General features: G+C 45.3%; 1 protein-coding gene across 1 annotated transcript in view; it reads right to left on the reverse strand.

The window, feature by feature from the left end:
• GALNT10 (polypeptide N-acetylgalactosaminyltransferase 10) overlaps positions 1-19,877 on the reverse strand; it is a 195,972-nt gene that overhangs the window by 107,322 nt on the left and 68,773 nt on the right. The window contains exon 4 of the mRNA XM_027766965.1: positions 13-105. Within this exon, the coding sequence (XP_027622766.1) occupies positions 13-105 (93 nt within the window). The remainder of the gene's footprint in view (positions 1-12; positions 106-19,877) is intronic.

The raw sequence follows: 19,877 nt of genomic DNA on the forward strand, positions 1-19,877 counted from the left end.
AGTACGCTGTGGACGGTGCGCAGGAGGGAGGACCAGCCCTCGTTGTGGAAGGGGATGATGATGCTTGTGTTGGGGAGTGTCTCCAGGTAGCGTTTGCTGTTGCAGCTAGAGGGAGACACAAGGGACAGAGGACAGGGTCAGCTCTCACCTGAGGACTCAGTCACAGGGTTGGCCAACTGCAAATCTGCTTCCTCTTCAGCCTTTAAGGAATGGGTAAAAGACTCCGAGATCTGGTCACATCAGAGATTCCTTCTACTTGGCAACCTGAAGCCTGTCTCCAATCCCTGACTTTGGACAAAGTCATGATTCCACGAGGAGGGCAGCCTGTCAGTAACTCTTTGGCCACCTCCCCACCTGTGATATTGTGACCTCCACAATTTGGCCTTTGCCCCAGGTTCCTGGCACAGAGCATCTGAAATCCTTGTAATTTTCTGAGCAACAGAAGTGCCAGTAGAATCTTATGTTCTAATGGGTCTTTGACTCCAGCTTGTAACATGGTTTCTAAATCCCTTAAATTTCCTGGGTGATAGGGGTGCCTTCTGTTCTAATGAGGTGAATCTTGGTAGGCTCCAGGAGGGTGGTAGGTCACTAGAAAGTCCAAACCATGACTAGAAGCCCACTCCCAGCCCCTGTCCTTTAAGAAAGGGAGAGAGACTAGAGACTGGGTAATAACTGATCCTATCTGTGTGTGATGAAGCCTTCATTAAAATCCCTGAACTGTGCAGAGCTTCCGGGTGCTGGGAGCATGGTTGGCCTGGACATGGCAGGGAAGCTCCATGCCCCTTCTCACACACCATGCCCTATATAGTTCCTCATCTGGCTGCTCACTGCATCCTTTGTAATAGCCTTCATAACAAACCGTTAAACGTGTTCCCCTGAGTTCTCTGTCCCAATCTAGTCAACAGTTCAATGCACGGAGGGAATGATGGGAACATCCAATTTATAGCCAGTCGGTAAGAAGTACTGGAGGCCTGGCCTTGTGATTAGCATCTGACACAGAAGGCAGTCTTGTGAGACTGAGCCCTCCTCTATGGGCTTGAACTTGAAATTCCTGGTAGATAGCATTGGAATGAACTGAATTATAGAACAGGTAGTCTTTGAGGATTGTTTGGTGGGAAGAACTGCCCTCCCCCAACATGTGGTCACCGAAGTATTCTGTGTTGACTGTGTGATTAGTAGATGAAGAAACAGTTGTTTATTTCTATCATACACCACCCTTGCCACATTCCTATCCAATACAGGAGAAACGACTTCTCGGAGACTGGAAGAGAAGGCTGACCTTCACTGGCTCTGCCCCTCCCTCCCGCATCCCGGGGCCTGCTCACCACCAGCCGTGCAATAAGCTTGGAAGTAGAAGACCCTGTCCCTGTGGGCCTCCAACTTCTCTATAACATCCAAAGGAATTAACACAATTCCTCAACATCATCCAATATCTGGTGGGTGTTCAAATTTCCCTGGTTGTATGCCTTTTTATAGTTGGGTTGTTTAAATCAGGATCAAACAATGTCTACTAATGCATTTAGCTAATGGGTCTCCTAAGTCTCTTTGTATCTATAAATTGTTCTTCTTCTTTTTTCTTATAATTTATTTGTTGAAGAAACTCGGCCATTTGTCCCACAGGATTTCCTGTAGTCTGCATCTCGCTGCTTGCATCTCTGTGGTGTCTTTCAACATGTTCCTCTGACCATCCCTTTTTAGTTCCCATAAACTGATGGTTAGATCTAGAGACTTAACCTAATCCAACAAGATAATCTAGTAACCTCTTTCTGGGTGGTGTGTGTGCATCCCTTAGGGGACACGTGACAGCCAGCTATCTTTCCTTCTGTGACGTTGGTGGCCATGGATAACTAATGCCTAAATCCTTTATTACATCAGAAGTCTGAGAAATGGTGATATCCTATCATTCTGTCTTTAACTGGCTGGAATATTTCTGCCCAGAAAAACTTAACTAAATCTACTATTTGTTTATCCTGAAGCACAGGAAAGGAAGAGTAAGGTCTTGCTTCTTTATGTATCATTCCTAAGAATGAGCTGGTCCCCTCACATCCTCCAAAGGTGACCGATTATTAATATTTGTTGTTTTTATTATGAACACATTTATTTTTAACTTAATTAACATGTTTTAGTTCAATGCAGTTATTCTTCCTGGTTCCCAAATAAGCCCATCTTTGGCCAAGAAGAGTCTTCTCAAATGGGCTGCTGAGCCCTTTGGACATGACCAGAATACTGATGGCTCCCTTATTTTCTGATAGAAGGTATAAGAAAATCCTCTGGGCTTCATCGTACGTTTCCCATCCTACCCTGGAATGAGCCATTCTGCTAAGAAACCCTGGCTCTTTAATATCATCAGTATCGCTGTTTAGATCATACACAATGAGCACGTGTGATTCTGAAACAGTGATTCTGACACAGAGCGTCAGCATCATATGGGAGCTGGTTAGAAATGCAGGTTCTCTGGCCCACCTAGGCCATCTGAATCAGAAACTCTCAGGGTGGAGTGCAGCAATTTGTGTTTGAACAAGCCCTCTGGGTGATTGTGAGGCCCACTCAAGTTTGAATAACACTGTTCTAAAATATTCACACTTAGGGAAGAAATAGGGAAGAAATCCTGAGGTGAAGAATTGCAGATGGTTTTTGGGGAGCGCTCTGGAGAGATTAGCCTGTGAGGAAGTGAGATGGGCAGGATGAGTGAGGAAGCAGCAGCTGACCCCGTGTGGCATTGTAGCTGCAACCCACCTTATGAGGGGCTCTGGAGTTAAGACAGCTTTTCTAAGTGTTAGATGGAGGACAGGGCCTGGCCTTTATACCCAAACATCTGTAGTCATCAACTACAGCTCCTTGCTGCCAACCACAGGCCCAGGGGGAAGCAGAGCCGTGAGCTGTCCACTGCCTCTGTGGCCCACAGCTGCGGATGGGCACATCAGTTGAAGAGGGAATCTAGGTAGAGCTATCTTATTCTCCGTAATACTGACAGGAACCCTAGGTGGAGGGCATCATTATTGTCCCCTGTCACACAGGACAAACTGAGTGCAGAGAGGTTGTAGAACCCTTCTGAAGTCACACAACTGGAAACAGGTGGGGTCTAAGCCTGGGAATTCACTCTGGAGCATGTACTTCCAACCATTAGGCTGATACCTACACGTCACTTTCACACAGAAATTTCCACAAGAGCCTCAAGGGGCAGGTAAGGCAGGACCTACCATCCTCATTTTACAGAAGGCACTGAGACTCAGGACAGCAGGAGAAATGGAGTCCCTACAGGTGCAGCCCTCCACAGTTTGATGCCACCCTGTCCCCGTAATGGAGCTGAACACCATCGTAGGGAGTGGGAGGATCATTCTACTACACTACAGATAATGCTCAAGACCATCCTGTGAGGAGGAAAGGAAACTGAGGGAAGCCAGATGAGCAAAGGAACCTGCCTGGAATGGAGCAGCCCTGGACAATGGTGCTCCTCCTTGGTTGTTCAGATGTAAGCTGGGATCCCCTCCCCCCATCACATATCATCTGATTGCCTCCACACCCCAGCTTAAACACTGCTTCTTCAGAGAAGTCTTCCCTGACCCCTGCTTCCCCAGTTGTAAGTAAATCTTTTTTTTTTTTTTGAGAGGTTTTTGCTATAGGATGTGTGCACTCTCTGGAAAGAAAGAGAGAGACAGAGAGACAGAAAGTGAGAAATCCCCCCCCAGGGGGATGGCCATACTGCAATCCTTTTTCCTCCATTCTCCTCTTGGGATCTTGGGCATGCATGCACATGCGCCCAGTGTAAGTTTAAGCCACCGGGTCCGGGACTCAAACTGGGGTTGACTACATGGGAGTCCAGCGACATAGCCATTAAGCTGACTGCTGGTCTCCCCAGTTGTAAGTAAATCTTTTTTTTTTTTTTGAGAGGTTTTTGCTATAGGATGTGTGCACTCTCTGGAAAGAAAGAGAGAGACAGAGAGACAGAAAGTGAGAAATCCCCCCCCAGGGGGATGGCCATACTGCAATCCTTTTTCCTCCATTCTCCTCTTGGGATCTTGGGCATGCATGCACATGCGCCCAGTGTAAGTTTAAGCCACCGGGTCCGGGACTCAAACTGGGGTTGACTACATGGGAGTCCAGCGACATAGCCATTAAGCTGACTGCTGGTCTCCCCAGTTGTAAGTAAATCTTTTTTTTTTTTTTGAGAGGTTTTTGCTATAGGATGTGTGCACTCTCTGGAAAGAAAGAGAGAGACAGAGAGACAGAAAGTGAGAAATCCCCCCCCAGGGGGATGGCCATACTGCAATCCTTTTTCCTCCATTCTCCTCTTGGGATCTTGGGCATGCATGCACATGCGCCCAGTGTAAGTTTAAGCCACCGGGTCCGGGACTCAAACTGGGGTTGACTACATGGGAGTCCAGCGACATAGCCATTAAGCTGACTGCTGGTCTCCCCAGTTGTAAGTAAATCTTTTTTTTTTTTTTGAGAGGTTTTTGCTATAGGATGTGTGCACTCTCTGGAAAGAAAGAGAGAGACAGAGAGACAGAAAGTGAGAAATCCCCCCCCAGGGGGATGGCCATACTGCAATCCTTTTTCCTCCATTCTCCTCTTGGGATCTTGGGCATGCATGCACATGCGCCCAGTGTAAGTTTAAGCCACCGGGTCCGGGACTCAAACTGGGGTTGACTACATGGGAGTCCAGCGACATAGCCATTAAGCTGACTGCTGGTCTCCCCAGTTGTAAGTAAATCTTTTTTTTTTTTTTGAGAGGTTTTTGCTATAGGATGTGTGCACTCTCTGGAAAGAAAGAGAGAGACAGAGAGACAGAAAGTGAGAAATCCCCCCCCAGGGGGATGGCCATACTGCAATCCTTTTTCCTCCATTCTCCTCTTGGGATCTTGGGCATGCATGCACATGCGCCCAGTGTAAGTTTAAGCCACCGGGTCCGGGACTCAAACTGGGGTTGACTACATGGGAGTCCAGCGACATAGCCATTAAGCTGACTGCTGGTCTCCCCAGTTGTAAGTAAATCTTTTTTTTTTTTTTGAGAGGTTTTTGCTATAGGATGTGTGCACTCTCTGGAAAGAAAGAGAGAGACAGAGAGACAGAAAGTGAGAAATCCCCCCCCAGGGGGATGGCCATACTGCAATCCTTTTTCCTCCATTCTCCTCTTGGGATCTTGGGCATGCATGCACATGCGCCCAGTGTAAGTTTAAGCCACCGGGTCCGGGACTCAAACTGGGGTTGACTACATGGGAGTCCAGCGACATAGCCATTAAGCTGACTGCTGGTCTCCCCAGTTGTAAGTAGATCTTTATAATGTTCCACCTCAGGGCTCGGCCAAACTATGGCCCAAGGACCAAATCTGGCAGTCTGGTTTTGAGTGACTCTTGAGTTATAATGACTTTTACATTTTTTTAAGGCTTTGCCATAGGGCACATGTGCTCGATGGAGAGAGACAGAGTGAGAGAGTGAGAGAGTTAGAGAGAGAGAGAGAGAGAAGGAAAGTGAGAAATCATCTCCCCTCAAGGGGGCTGGCCATGCCACAATCCCTTCTCCTCCATTCTCCTCTTGGGATTTTGGGCATACACAGACACACATGCTTCTGGAATGATTTTCAAACCCTCAGGTCTGGAACTCAAGCCACGGTCAGTCATGTGGGAGTCAAATACCTTAACTACCATGCTACTTGCTAGCCCGTGACTTGTACATTTTTAAAGTTATATAAACAAAACAAAAATCAAAGACTATATTGCAACAGGGACCTCTGGGGCTCTCCAAGCCTGTAACATTTACTATCTGCCCTTTACAAAGAAGTCTGCCGACCTCTGCTCTACCTCCCTGCTCCCGATGGCTTATTTACTGTATTTAGCACACTTCATAACCACATATTTCATCTGTATGTCTGTTTTCCTCCCCCCTGTAGAATGATGAGCACTTCCCTCCTTAAACAGCCTAGCACAGTACCAGGCTCGCAGTCTGTGATCCATAAATATTTGTTGAATGAATGAAGATCTCAGAGTTCAGCTACAATCCTTTTACACAACAATCCTCATTCTTTTCTCCACACAGGGAGGGTGGGCGGTGATTTTCCTGCAGGAAATGCGTTTGTCTTGCCTGAGGGGAAGTCAGGATCCAGGGTTGAGAGAGCATCTCAGAAACTGCACCAATGTGGTGAGTTCTGGCCGAGGACACCTGGCGCCTATGGGAAAGGAAGGGTTTTCCTAGAGTCACTGTTCAGCAGTCCAATGTGCCAGGGTCTCTCTGGAACTTACTTCAAAATGCATCAAAAAGTAGAGTACGCTGATGAAAGGGTAAGATAAATACACGATTGAGTAAGTGGACGTTCCATCTAGGATGGAAGCTAGATGGTGGGTGTTCACTATACAATTCTTCCAACTCTTCTGTATGTCTGATAAGTTTTAGAAAGAAATGGAGGGGGAAAAGAGTCGGGGTCCATAGTCCTCTTGGTTTCAAAGTCTACCTCTCCCCAAGGCACTCAGAGAAGCTGGGAAGACAGATGCAGCACCCCAGGACTTAACCCCCCAGTCTGGGCAGGAAGGAGCTCATTTCCATCTGTATGCATGGGACGCCTTCCTCCCCGCCCAGTTCTAGCAGAACACTTCTGATGGACAAGTCAGTCTATGTTTCCCCTTGGGCCTTCCAGACTCCTTTCATGTCCCCTCTTGCTGGACTGTTTTCATCCCGTCTCCATGTAGCCCTCCTCTGCCCCTTTTCCCACCTCTCTAATCCCTTTGATCATTTCAGCCAGTCTTCTTGGGAGCCTTCTCCAACGTCATTATGTCGGCCTTCACAAATAAATGAAAGCTCCCCTTCTTAAAAATCCCTTTTTCTTAACTCTGCTGAGTTCTTTGCAGCCAAGACAGACAGGCGCTATCTGGTGTTCTGTAAGAGTTCCTGTCTTCCATCCAATTCCACAGGAGGCCTGCAGGGCTGGAGGGGGTGGGGGTCAGTTGTAATAAACTGCCTGGAGTCTGAAGGTGAAATACAATATAGCTATTACCCAGTAGAGCTGGGCCTAACACACAAACACCATCCCGTATTAAGGGAAGTAGACAAAGCCACAATAGACTAAATTCACTTCTAATTTAATTTAATTGTGGAATTAAAGATTATTCAGAATGCAAATAAAAGGCTCTGCTTGGCTCTTAGCCCTGCATGTGTGTGTGTGTGTGTGTTTTTTTTAAATCCACTCTCTTCTTCTCCTCTCCATCTATTCATTCATTTACCAAATAAACACAAAACTGCGATTCGACTTTTGCCATGAGCACTAGTCATTAGTTTGGTCTCAGTGAGTAGAGGCTCTTTCAGTGACAAAATGTAGCACATGCTCAAATGAATCTCTCCCAAATCCAGCCGGGAACTGGTTCCACAGACCTGCCCACAGGCTGCCTTCCTGGGGAGACACTCTGCAAAGCTTGTTTTTTCCTCCTCTTATTAGGACTTAGGTCACAGCAGACAGAGGGCCTGGGAGGGCAAGGAGGAAGACAGGAAGTCCTCACCCATCACCTGTCTTACTAGCCCCGTGTAGATCTGTCGACAGCATGCCGTGTCGTGAGGTCTGGGCACTGGACAGCGGGGTATGCCCAGTTCTTTGGTGTATGACGGGAAGCCTCCCTTTGCTGGATGTCCTGGTGAAATAGCCATAGAGCATGTGGTCTCTCTCGGAAGGGGGGACTACCTTGTTGACAAGAAGCAGGCTGTTGCCACCATAGCAGACCAGGCAGTACTCAGCCCTGCCTTCTCCTGGTTAGCCATGCCCGGTGTTTAGATAGCATTTTCCCCTGTCTCCTCTAACCGTGGCACATCCTCCAGCGGGAGACAAATCAGGGGGTGTTTTCCAGAGGAAGAAAGTGGAGCCCAGAGTAAGTGAGTTTGGTCCAGGCCTCAGAGTCCGAAGCCTGGATTTAGTTAAAATCATACTTATATTTTTCTTGATTTCAAAAGTGATCACTACGGAGCACCAAAGTCTGGAAGACACAGAAAGGCTCCAAGGAAAACAACCACAGCGACCCCGATGCTGATGCCTGGGCTGATCATTTCAACTAAACACGAAATGATGCTGAGCATTTAGGGCAGGCCTTTCGCTGTCTTCTCTGCACAAGTTTATTTATTTCCACAACACAAGATAAAAGAACACAGATTCTGCTCCCCAATCCTGGATAGCATCAAGTCTTTGTGGGCTCCTGGAGGCATGGCCTCCTGAGGTTCCTGCAAAGATCTCTCAGTGGGACAAGACAGAGCAGAGTGAAGATCCCTCAGAGGGTCCAAGAGGTGACACTATGAAACTTTCAACACATAGTATTGAACTTGAGGCCCTCATCTCAGTATTTCTGACCCAAATGGCACGTAAAAGAGATTTCTGTGGAAGTTAGAATCTTACAACCAAGACTCACATGGGAAACATTGTCTCTCTTATACTAGAACTTCCACTGTCCATGAATTCAAAGTCTCCTGAGAGTCACACCCCGAGCAGGCAAAGGTTAGCTAGAAGGGCACTGCATGAGGACAAAGAGGCATAGCTGGAGATATCCGGTGACACACTGTTTGAAACAGTTGACAGAGTACAAATGGAGTATGTCCATCAATAGAAGATTAAATAAGGGATGAAAAAGTATTTTTTTGTTTTTATTTTTGCCATAGGGTGTGTGCACTCACTGGCGAGAAACAGAGAGAAAGAGAAAGTGAGAAATCACCCCCAGGGGGGATGATTATGCCGCAGTCCCTTCTCTTCCATTCTCCTCTCAGTATTTTGGGCATGCATGCACATGTGCCCTGCATGATTATCCAGCTGCCAGGTCTGGGGCTTGAACTGTGGCTGACCATATGGGAATTCAGTGTCTTAACCACCATGCTACTTGCTGGCCCCAAGGATGAAAAATTTAAAAGATGGAATCCTGATAAGCAGTTAAAAAAATAGGTAGAAGACAGCAGTGGGGGTAACAGAAAACATCTGTGAAGGATTTTCAGTATGCCAGGCAAGGCTGGAGGCTCTTGATATGCATAAAGCCATTGGATTGTCAAAATAATCTTAAGAGGTCGAGACTATTACCATTCGCATGATAAAGATGAAAGAAGGCACAGAGAAATTATGGAACTTTTCTACACATAGTTGGTAGAGGATGGAGCCCAGATTTAAACTCAGCTTTCCTTTATATTAATTATTGTAATTATTATATAAATACAATAATTATCTCTTATTATATTAATACCTTATAGGGATAATTTATCAATGCTAGTAATTGTGTAAGCAAAAAGAAGACTGAATGGATAAAAACCAACAATGGAGAGAATTCTGTAGGAGTCTGAAGTCCTGACCTTCAGCTTTTGCATTGCTATGTAATATCCAGGTCTCTGTTCATTGTGGATCTGTTTCCCCTTCTGTCAATAAGGAAGCTGGACTCATGCAGTGGGCAGGTCTTAGTGCCTGCTCTGCCCTCCTTCCCCTTCTTTTGGTAACAGCAACCTGATTTCCCCTGGGGAATCTCCTGCCCCTTAGTTGTATAGCGTCCAGAGGAGCTGACTCCTCTCTTGCCTTAGAGATGGACCAGGGAGTCTGGTTCAGCTAATCATGGCATCATGCCCCTGAGCCACAGTGATTGTTCAGGGATGACCATCTATAAGTCAGAGGAAGTACATCTTTGTGAGACAATTAGGGGAGAGACAAACTCTTTTCTATTGAAACTAAAACTTGGGAAGATTAAATGTGGTCTGCCTGGGTCTACTGTGTGGACTTTCTCTGTCTGAGAATGAAGTTGACAGTAGGAAAGAGAGCCAAGAGTTGGAGAGAGAGGTTCCTGCTGGCATCGTTTGAGAACGTGGATCAGCAATGCCCGAAGCCAAGATCTATTCCTGGCCTTTTCAATGACATGAACCAATTCATTTTCTTAAGTCTGTTTAAGTTAAGTTTCTGTCACTTGTAACTAAAAAAATCCCCTCTGATATAACTGGACAATCTCTAAGTCTTTCAGTCAAATCAGTTTGTTTTGGACCTAATGATAGTTTCAAAAGGACAAGGAAATAGAAACTGTTCCTCAGGAGATCCTACTGACCTGAAGGGGCAGCCTCTCCTTTCTGCTGCAGTAGAACTCTGTTCATGCCTGACTGGTAGAAAATGACTTGGGTGGAGGGTTGTGGAGGAAGGCATGGAAGGAATGGGAGATAGATAACTGTGCTCACCTGTGACTGTACAGTCCCAAATTAAAAATTCTCTAAAGGACTGTCAGCTCTTGGGACACAAAGATGAATCTAATATACTAGGCCTTAAGTACTCACAGGGCTTAATGCTGGAGCACCAGAATGCACACACACACACACACACACACACACACACACGTATAAAGAGGAATCAAAAGAAGGGAAGCATTTAGAAAATACTCTTGAGTTATGGAAATCATGGAAATGTCTGATAAAGAATTTAGAACATTCATAATGGTGAAGCTAACAGAGATGGAAGAGAAGAGAGACAATGAACTGCAGAAGAGAAAGGAGAAAAGAGCTGACGAGTGCCAGGAGGTGAGGAAATTCTTGCAAGATCTAAAAGAGGAATTACACACTTTAAAAAACGAATCAAACGGAACTGTTAGAGATGAAGACTATAATACAGGAAGTCAAAATTTCCCTTGAAAGTATTAAAAGCAGACTAGCTCATACAGAAAATAGAATCTCAGATGTAGAAGAGAAAATGGTCAGCCTAGAAAAATCTACCACAAAGACTGAGAAAATTGCCCCCCCAAAATGAGAATAATATACAAGAAGTACTAGATACCATCAAACATCCAAACATCCAGATAATTGACATCCCAGAAGGCAAAGAGACTCATAAGGGTATTGATAATCTATTCCATGAAATTCTGCAAGAAAACTTTTCAAACTAGAGAGACACTCAACGATCCAGTCCCAAGAAATACAAAGGACCCCAAATAGAATCAACCCAATAAGATATTCTCCAAGACTTATTATAGTCAGACTGACCAAAACCACAAAGACAAGAAACTAGGATTGGCAAGAGAGAAACGGCAAGTTACATACAAAGGATATCCCATCAGGCTAACAGCAGACCTCTCATCAGAAACAATGTGAGCAAGGAAAGAATGGGAAAATATATCCACAATGTTAAGGGAAAAGCAATTTCAACCAAGAATACTGTACCTGGCAAGATTACCCTTCATATGTGAAGAAAAGACAAGAACATTCTCAGATATACAAAACCTGAAAGAAATTACCAGCACCAGACTAGATCTCCAAGAAGTTCTCAAGGAAGTGCTATGTCAGGAAAATGAAATACAGATACACAGAAATAAGAGTTCAAAAACTAAGAAAATGGCCAACTTAATTGTAGGGATAAGTCTGGAGTTGAATATTATATCCCAGAATTCAACTGAGAAGACTGAACCACAACAGAAGACAGATTAAGTACTTGAGATTGAACTGGTGAAATAGCAGTCTGTGACTTTTGACCAAAATATTGCTGCTTTCCTTCTAGACTTTATTGTCCAGTTTTAAGAGTTTTTGTCCTGTCTTGAGCTGTCAATAGGTTCATGTACCTACTATTTGAACAGAACACCAACCAGGCTTTAAGTTTTAAGCAAATTTACTCACCATTTCAAAACTGCTTTTCTTGAAATTACCAGCTGAACTTGCTACTGAAAGTAGTTAGATAATTTAAGAAATTGTGTGATCAATAAAATGTGGGGGGAAAGGAATGGAAGACAACTGTAGACACCAGAGATAGTGTGAGAAGAAGGTAGGAAAGAGCAGAGGGTCAGACATAGGGGTAAATATATATATATACATATATATATATATAGACACAAAACTAGAAATGGAAAATCATTGATGATAACATGCATTATTAAGGCACTATGCAGTATATTCCAGATGAGAAACCACATTTGGTATGCTGTGACGATGTTTAGGGGATGAATGTAAATAGCCTCAGCTAGGTGCTACTTTATAGTATGTTCATTCTACTCACTGAGGTTTATGCCTAAAGTCAGACTTGTATTCATGGATTTATATATATCCATGCAACAGCCATGTGGAGACAGAGGAGCCAGCTCTGTCCTTAAAAGTGAGTTATGTGGAGATTACATAGCAAAAAGAATGCTCCCTTTTTTTTTTTTTTCATTTAAGATATTTTTGCTATAGAGCATGTACATTTGTTGGAGAGACAGAGAAATACAGAGAGAAAGAAGTGAGAAATCACCCCCAGGGATAAATGGCCACACTGCAATCCCTTCTCCTCTCAAGATCTTGAGCACACACTCACACATGCCCAGATTAAGTTTTAAACTGCCGGGTCCAGGATTCAAACCCAGGTTGACTACTTGGGAGTCCAATGACATAACCATTATACCTTCTGCTGGTCCCACTCCTGATTTTAATTCTCTCTAAATAATGGCTGGCCATCCAAGGAAAGGCATGTGGCTTCTGCTCTTACAGACATGAATCCACCCACGGTACCCCAGGCTTAAGGCAGATCCTGACTCAACATTCTCATTTGTTCAACATTCATGTGTTCAAGAAATGTACACTGAGAACCTACTATATGAGACACTATACTGTAAGCCCTGGGACTGCAACCATGAGAAATAAGTCATTGTTCCTGCCTTAATGAGGGTAGGGTAGACAGATAACATACACAGCAATACATTAAGGTAATTTGTTTCTTGCCTCCCAGTGGATGGCTAGGAGGTGAGGAATGAAAACAGCCTAGAAAGACAGCGTGAGGACGTTTTATGTGGCACATCCTCATGCCCAATCCTGTACCTTGGCAACGGTGAGCAGGACATGACTGTGCTAGGTTGGCCTGAAGAAGGGAGGAGCTGGTCCAACCATCCTGTTTTAAACGAGGTACAGCTTGAGAGGTTACACAGTGACCCCTGCCACACGGCCAGCAGGTGTGGGCCTGGGAGGTGGATCGGCTCCTTATTTTTATCATGCCACAGAAAGAAAATCCTTTGAAGACCTTGGATGTAAATAACAAATCTAAATTAGACACCATTTCAAGGAATTGGCATCTGCTGTCATGTTGTAAGTGCTGCCTGTTGACTTGGCAGGTCCACGGAGTGGAATCTTCAGCAGGTTTGAAGAACTTCAGCAACTAAAAGCTCCCACTAGTAGACATGTTAATGCCCTAAATACTCCGGGATCCACTCCATGTTTACTCTCATTTATCAGAAGTAGTTTGGTATGGATTTGGACCTGAAAAGACCACTTATTAGCTACACAACCTTGGGCAACTTCCCAAAGCTCTACAAGCTTCGGTCTGGTCTCTTCCTTTATGAAATGGACCTGCAGGTTTGAGCTGAGAAATAAGAGAAGAATGTGGAGTGTTCTGTAAATGTGAGGGTGCATCAGGGGCCATCTCGATGCCCAAAAGAACATACATGCTGGTTGAGTCATTTGTGGGGCCTGCCTTACCTGTGCTTTCCCTTCTGGCAGAAATGACCAAGCCTACAGCCCTGGCAGAGGAAGAAGTCCTGGCTAGGTCCTGCGACTACCCCCTCCCTGGCCAGAGCTGCCTGGAGCAAAAGCAGAGCCCTGACCCAAGGGCAGGCAATCCATTGAACTGATCGTAACCAAAAGCCTTGCAAAAGTCTGCCAAAGGGAGCTACCAGGTCAATTCATTCTCTTTTCTTGGAGACACAACCTCAATGTACAGAAAGAGGGTCAGAATTAATGAAGGGAGCAGAAACAGAATCACGCAGAGAGGCGCTAAGGCCTCCTAGTGGTGGGATTCAGAAATCCCTGGTAGTGAGGAGGTCTTAAGAGAATCCAAAAGACCAGGCTTGGAAAGTCTTCCCATTTTGGGCATTGGGAGGCCTGGCTGTGCCCTGGTTCCACCTCCTCCTCGTGGGTGCCTGGTTGTCTAGCTTTCCCTGGATTTCAACTAGCCAACACGCCCATTTCCCTGTACTGCCCCTGCCTGCTTGCCTGGGATGCTGCATGAGTCGAGGGAATGAAAAACCAAACTCAAGCACCTAAAAGCTGTACTACAGCTGGGTCAATTATTCTTTTTCTTTCTTTATGATTTTGAGAATAGTTAAGTTCATTTAGAGTTAAGATCTCTTCATTTCAGAAATATCACTGGCATGGAAATCTGGACTAACAGGTCATGGGCCCTGGGACTGCTGGGACCCACTGTTCCAGGCCTACACAGGTGGGTCCCTGCAACATCATGAGCAAGTACTTGCAGCCCACAGCACTTTACCACCTCTATGCTCCGCACTGTAGAGCAAACTGTTCTGTAATTACAAGGGTGAGATTTCGGCATGCTTGTAAAGGAATAAGTATTTTTAAAATACTGTAGGCTTAGCCACTACGGTGTAGTGGTAATACCAGCATCCACAATATTGGAAGCCACATGGCGCCTGTGGTTTGGATCTTGGGTTGGTGCATGTGTGCGTGGGTACCCAGAATCCTGAGATGCTGAGGGCTGGGAAAGGGGATTGTAGTTTGATAAAATCCCGTTAACAGTGCTTTCTCTACTTTTTCTCTCCTCCGTTTCCCATGTGTGAGAGCACACACTTTCCATCATGAAAAAAGGAAAAAAAAAATTGTTGTGAGCAACTCTGTTGTTTGGAACTCTTAGTGCATAGACTCCTAGATAAAGAATTTCTGCTGGAAATAGGTGCTATGTTAGCACCTTCTCATGGGAACCAAATACAACATACTCTCATTTGCTAGCAGACAACAGCTGTGGGTTTTCCACTGACCAGATGGGGCCTGCTGGGAACTGGTTTGTGTGTCCTAGTGGTGGCAGAAGCCAGGATCCCTTTGGATTGAGGAACAAGGCCAACTAACATCACCAGGCTGCAGGTATAGCGTCAATATAAAAAGCAATAAGGGACCAGCAGGTGGAGTGGTGGTTAAGGCACTGGACTCCCATATGGCTGACCACAGTTCGAATCCTGGACTCAGCAGCTTGAAACTCATGCTAGGCACACATGTGTGCATGCCCAAAATTCTGAGATGAGATGGAGGAGAAGGGATTATGGCATGGCCATCCCCCCTGAGGGGGATGATATCTCACTTTCTGTCTCTCTGTCCCTCCAGCGAGCTTATGCACCTTATAGCAAAAATCTCTCAAAACAACAAGACGTAATGAAAACCACTAATTTAAGGCTGGAAGGATCTGACTCTCACCCTTTTGCAGTACTCCTTGTTTTATAGATATGGAAACTGAGGCCCGGAATGGGGATGGACTTCCCCAGGGTCACATCCCAAACAGCAGTCCTCTGCCCAAGGTAAGGATTCTGGGAAGGTGCTTCCTTAGGCTGCAGGGGCAGTGAGAGCTGATCGAGGGCTGAAGAGGTACTCAGATCTGAGTTTAAATCCCTCCTGTGTCACTTTGCGACTGGGTCACCTTGAGAGAGTCATAACCTCCCCGAGTCTCAGTTTCTACTGGGGTACACGGGAGTCCAAGTCCTTCCTATTAAGGCTGTCACGGGGTGATAGAGGTACCATTTGAGAATGAGCCTGGCATGGCAGCTGGCATGTGAATATCGGTTTCGACTCCCATTGGCCATGGGGTAGGTCATTTTCCAGTCCAAAATTCTGAGATTCTCTCCCCTCTGTTTTGTGTAAAGGACATTTCCTTGTTATACAATGTTCTTAGAAACACTGCATCAAACGGGCCCCGGAGCTGCCAAGAAACTGAACCAGGAGTTACAAATGGCTCCAGATCTGGAGAAACAGGAAGAATCTGAGCATTAGCGTGAAGAGTGTAAAAAGTCTCCGTCCTCTGGCCCCCATCCGCCCTCCAGATGTCGACTGGAGGCCCTCTCCTGACGTACAGAAAGCCTCCTTCCCCAGCTCACACTCAGCTCCCAGCCTTCCTCTACCCCACTCTGGGGGACGACAGGCACTGGCTTTCCACTGTACAGAGTTTGGCTGGAATCAAAGGAGCTGGATGAGTCTGACAACATGGGCCATGGATGAAGACCCTTTTCCATTCCTGCGAGGCTTTGCTGAGATCAGGTGAATTCATCTGCTATTCCTTCTTTTCAACAGTTAAGACAAACACAAAGATTATTATTAATTACGAATCTCGCCCTGTGAGTTCATCACGAGGATTGCAGCCCCTGACTTATGCCAGTGACGTCAGACACAATGAGCATTTAAAGGCTCTTGGTTCCTGCTGGCTTTTCCTTTGCTTTTGAACTTACATATTGGAAACCTTTGTCCAGATCGCATTCAGTTTTAAGATGGTTGTAAAAGCAACAAAATTAAAAAAGAAAATCTAGGGTCAACAGGTGGCATGGTGGCTAAGGCACTGGCCAACAACATGATTTGAGTCCTGGATCTGGTAGATTTAAAAACACACCAGGTGCATGTATGTGTGCATGTGTGCCCAAAATCTCGAGAAGGGATTCTGGTGTGGCCATCCTCCCCACCTCCCACCCCCCCATGGGGGTGATTTCTCACTTTCTCTGTTCCTATCTCTGTCTTTTTCTCTATTTTTCCCTGGTGAGTGCACTTGCCCTATAGCAAAAATCTATATCGGTTTCTTCTTCACACTGCTGTCCCATGTGATAAAATATATGGTTCTCCTATAAATATAACATGCAACGTTATCCATATGCTCAAATTGTAAACAAAGGCGGACAGCAGGAAGGGGGGAACTCTGGTTAATGAATATGGCACATAAGGCATAAAGTAATAACCATAAGGACCACGCCTCAGTCCCAGTGAGATGACACTTCCACGCAAACAGTCATTAGGAGGAAATGCGTTTTAATATCAAGACTCTTGATGGTTCGTGATAGAGGAGAAAAGAAAAATGTAAAGATATACATTCAAGGATGTTTCTTACCATGCTGTTCCCAGAAGCAAAGAACCAGAAACAACCTATATGCCTGACTACATGTAGACTATTACACAGCTATTAGAAATATCTTAGAACTGTGACCACAATATAGTAAGTGAAAAAAGCTATTTGCAGGGACCAGCAGTTAGCGTAATGGCTATGTCGCTGGACTTCCATGTAGTCAACTGCGGTTCAAGTCCCAGACCCGGTGGCTTAAACTCACGCCGGGCGGGCGGGTGTGCATGCCCAAGACCCCGAGAGGAGAATGGAGGAGAAGGGATTGCGGCGTGACCATCCCCCCTGCGGGGGTGATTTCTCACTTTTTATCCCTCTGTCTCTGTCTGTCTGGCGAGCGCACACGCCCTACAGCATAAACCTCTCAAAAAAAAAAAAAAAAAAAGCTATCTGCAGAAAAAAAAAAATACAGGACACCTTGAATCAAAACCCTAAACCCCATTTGTAGATCTATACATGTTGCATAAGCCAAGAAAGAAAAACCTACAGAACGCTATAAACTAACTAGGACTGTTCTCTACCTGGACAGACTTAGGACTGAGGTGTGCGGTGGTGGTTGGTGGGGGACAATTGATTTCTTCCCTGAGAACAGGTGTGCAGAAGAAGGCTTACAACCAGGAGGCAGTTCTGTTCTGTTCTACATAACAGAGTCCCTAAGCTAAGCTGCTCTGGCGCTATCATAGCTGCCCTTGATACCATCTTAATGGAGGGAGAGAACTGAAAATTGCCTTTATCTTCTAGTCATTATTTTCTTTTCCCTAAAGCCCTTTCAAGGCCACACCACTTAGAAAGCAAACTCATCTCAGTGACCAATTTTCTTCAACGCTGTTTAGCCGCTCCTAGACAAGTGAACATTACCTTTGACATTGTGAGGGAAATGCAACTGAAGGAGTCTGCTGGTTGTGTTTTGCTGGAGTTATCTAGAACATTCTGCTCCCTACGCCTGGTCTAAGAACCTCTATGTACAGAGGGTTGGAATTGGAAAACAGCTCCCTACTTTTCCACAAGATTTGAATTTCATCCCGTGCATGATGGCAGTAGACAGAACAACTATTCCTGGGCTCAGGTTTGAGTCTTCTCTGCCTTGTTCTTGTGAGGTGATCTGAAGCAGAACTGGCCTCTGAGGGTCAGTCCGCACATCTGTAAAACAGAGCTAGTAATTTCCCTCTGATATGAACACTCTCAGAGAGGCTGGAGCCAGAGAACAGTTGTGCTAATGCTTTTGAAAACCAAAAGACAGGGGGCAGCAGGTGGCATGGTGGGTAAGAGTGCTGAATTCCCACATGGCTGACCATGGTTTGAGTCCTAGACCTGGCAGCTTGCTTTTTCACTTTTCCCCTCTCTGCCCTCTCTGGTCACATTAAAATGAATAAATAAATGAAGTTAAATAAAATAATAATTTTTTTTAAAGAAAAAAAGCCAGAAGACAGTGGTGAAACACAAAAGAAAACAAATGATCATCTCACAAGAACTAAGGGTCCGAACAAGAGAAGGCTGGTGTGGCGCTCAGCACACTGTCTGGCACATCGATCACTAAATAAAAGCACTTTGATAAACGGGAGAGGTAGTTAATAGAAGACACAGCATCCATTTCTAGAAAGATGTAGAAAAAGCATCTATTTGGGACCAGTAGATAGTGTAATGGCTATGTCACTGGACTCCCATGTAGTCGACCGCAATTTGAGTCCTGGACCCGGTGGCTTAAAACTCACTCCGGGCGCGTGTGTGTGCGTGCCCAAGATCCCGAGGGGAGAATGGAGGAGAAGGGATTGCGGTGTGGTCATCCCCCCTGGGGGGTGATTTCTCTCTGTCTCTCTCTGTCTTTCTGGCGTGCACACGTGCCCTATAGTAAAAACCTCTCTTAAAAAAAGAAAAGAAAAGAGAAGAAAAGAAAAGAAAGCAAAAGAAAGCAAAAGCATCTGTTTGCAGAAATGATAAAAGAACGCAAACCACACTTCAGCTCAGGTGACGTGGACGTCGGGTGGTTTTACCTCGTGTGCATTGTACACGCCCAGCTGAGTTTTAGTTGACAGGCAGCCCTTTTTGTTGTAAGCTGTTTTCCTCTGCAATTTCAACCCAAGGGCTGAATTCACTGAAATCTGCTTTAAGAAAAATCTGAGGGAAAAAAAAGTCAATTTGAGAAACTGTATTGGCTGTCATTTTATCTTAAGGCTTATGCATGTCTTTAAATCCCAATGTTAGGTGCTATGGATCAATAACTGCGATTTTGAACGGAACACCATTGTTCAGAAGGGAGTCATTTCATATCAGAGGAGGAGTGCTGATTTCAGTCTTCTAAAAAGTCTGGGAAGCTCCTAAAAAGCTTGGACTTTCTCCTTTCTCAGTTCACGAATCTCACAGCCTATGGACCCTCCCCTCCCACAGCTGCCTCACTAACAACCTGCCAAGCTGGGAAGCCCGCATCACTCTCACATCACGAATATCTCTGGGGTGCTGATCTAACATCGAAGCACTCCATTAGAAAAGTGTCAAGCAAGATTACTTGAGCTTACCACATGAATCATGATAAAAAGGGTAAAAACTGCTAATAAGCACTAAATATGTCTTCCAAGCCTGTCACTCCTCTACCACCCTGCACCATGGATGGGGGCAGGTGTGGGTGCAAACGCTAGTCATTTATTCATTCCCATCGAAAAGGATGGAAGGTGGTGAGCAACGTGCTTGCCATGACCCAAACCCTGAACGTACACTCCAGCATCTCACACACCACAGACGACGGCTGGGCTTGGGTCATTTTTAAACCTACCATCTGGCATTTCTTTCTATTCAAGGAAGGTGAGTTCATTAAAAGCCACAATAAATGCACAGTAACTCAGAAAAGAATCCCATCACCATTTCTATTTTTTGCAACACAAATGGCACCATTTATCCCACTACCTACTAGACGTCGACATTTGGATGTTTAATGGGATCTCAAACTTGTCTGAAATCATGATCTGGATTTTTCCCAAAGTCATCTCCATTTCTGTAAATGGCAAAACCTCCATTTCCCCAGTTGCTCTGTCCAAAAACCGTGGCCACGCCCTTGGCTCCTGGCTTTCCC

This window comes from Tupaia chinensis, unplaced genomic scaffold, assembly GCF_000334495.1.
Source record: "Tupaia chinensis unplaced genomic scaffold, TupChi_1.0 Scaffold143796_1, whole genome shotgun sequence".
NCBI classification, from domain to species: Eukaryota; Metazoa; Chordata; class Mammalia; order Scandentia; family Tupaiidae; genus Tupaia; species Tupaia belangeri.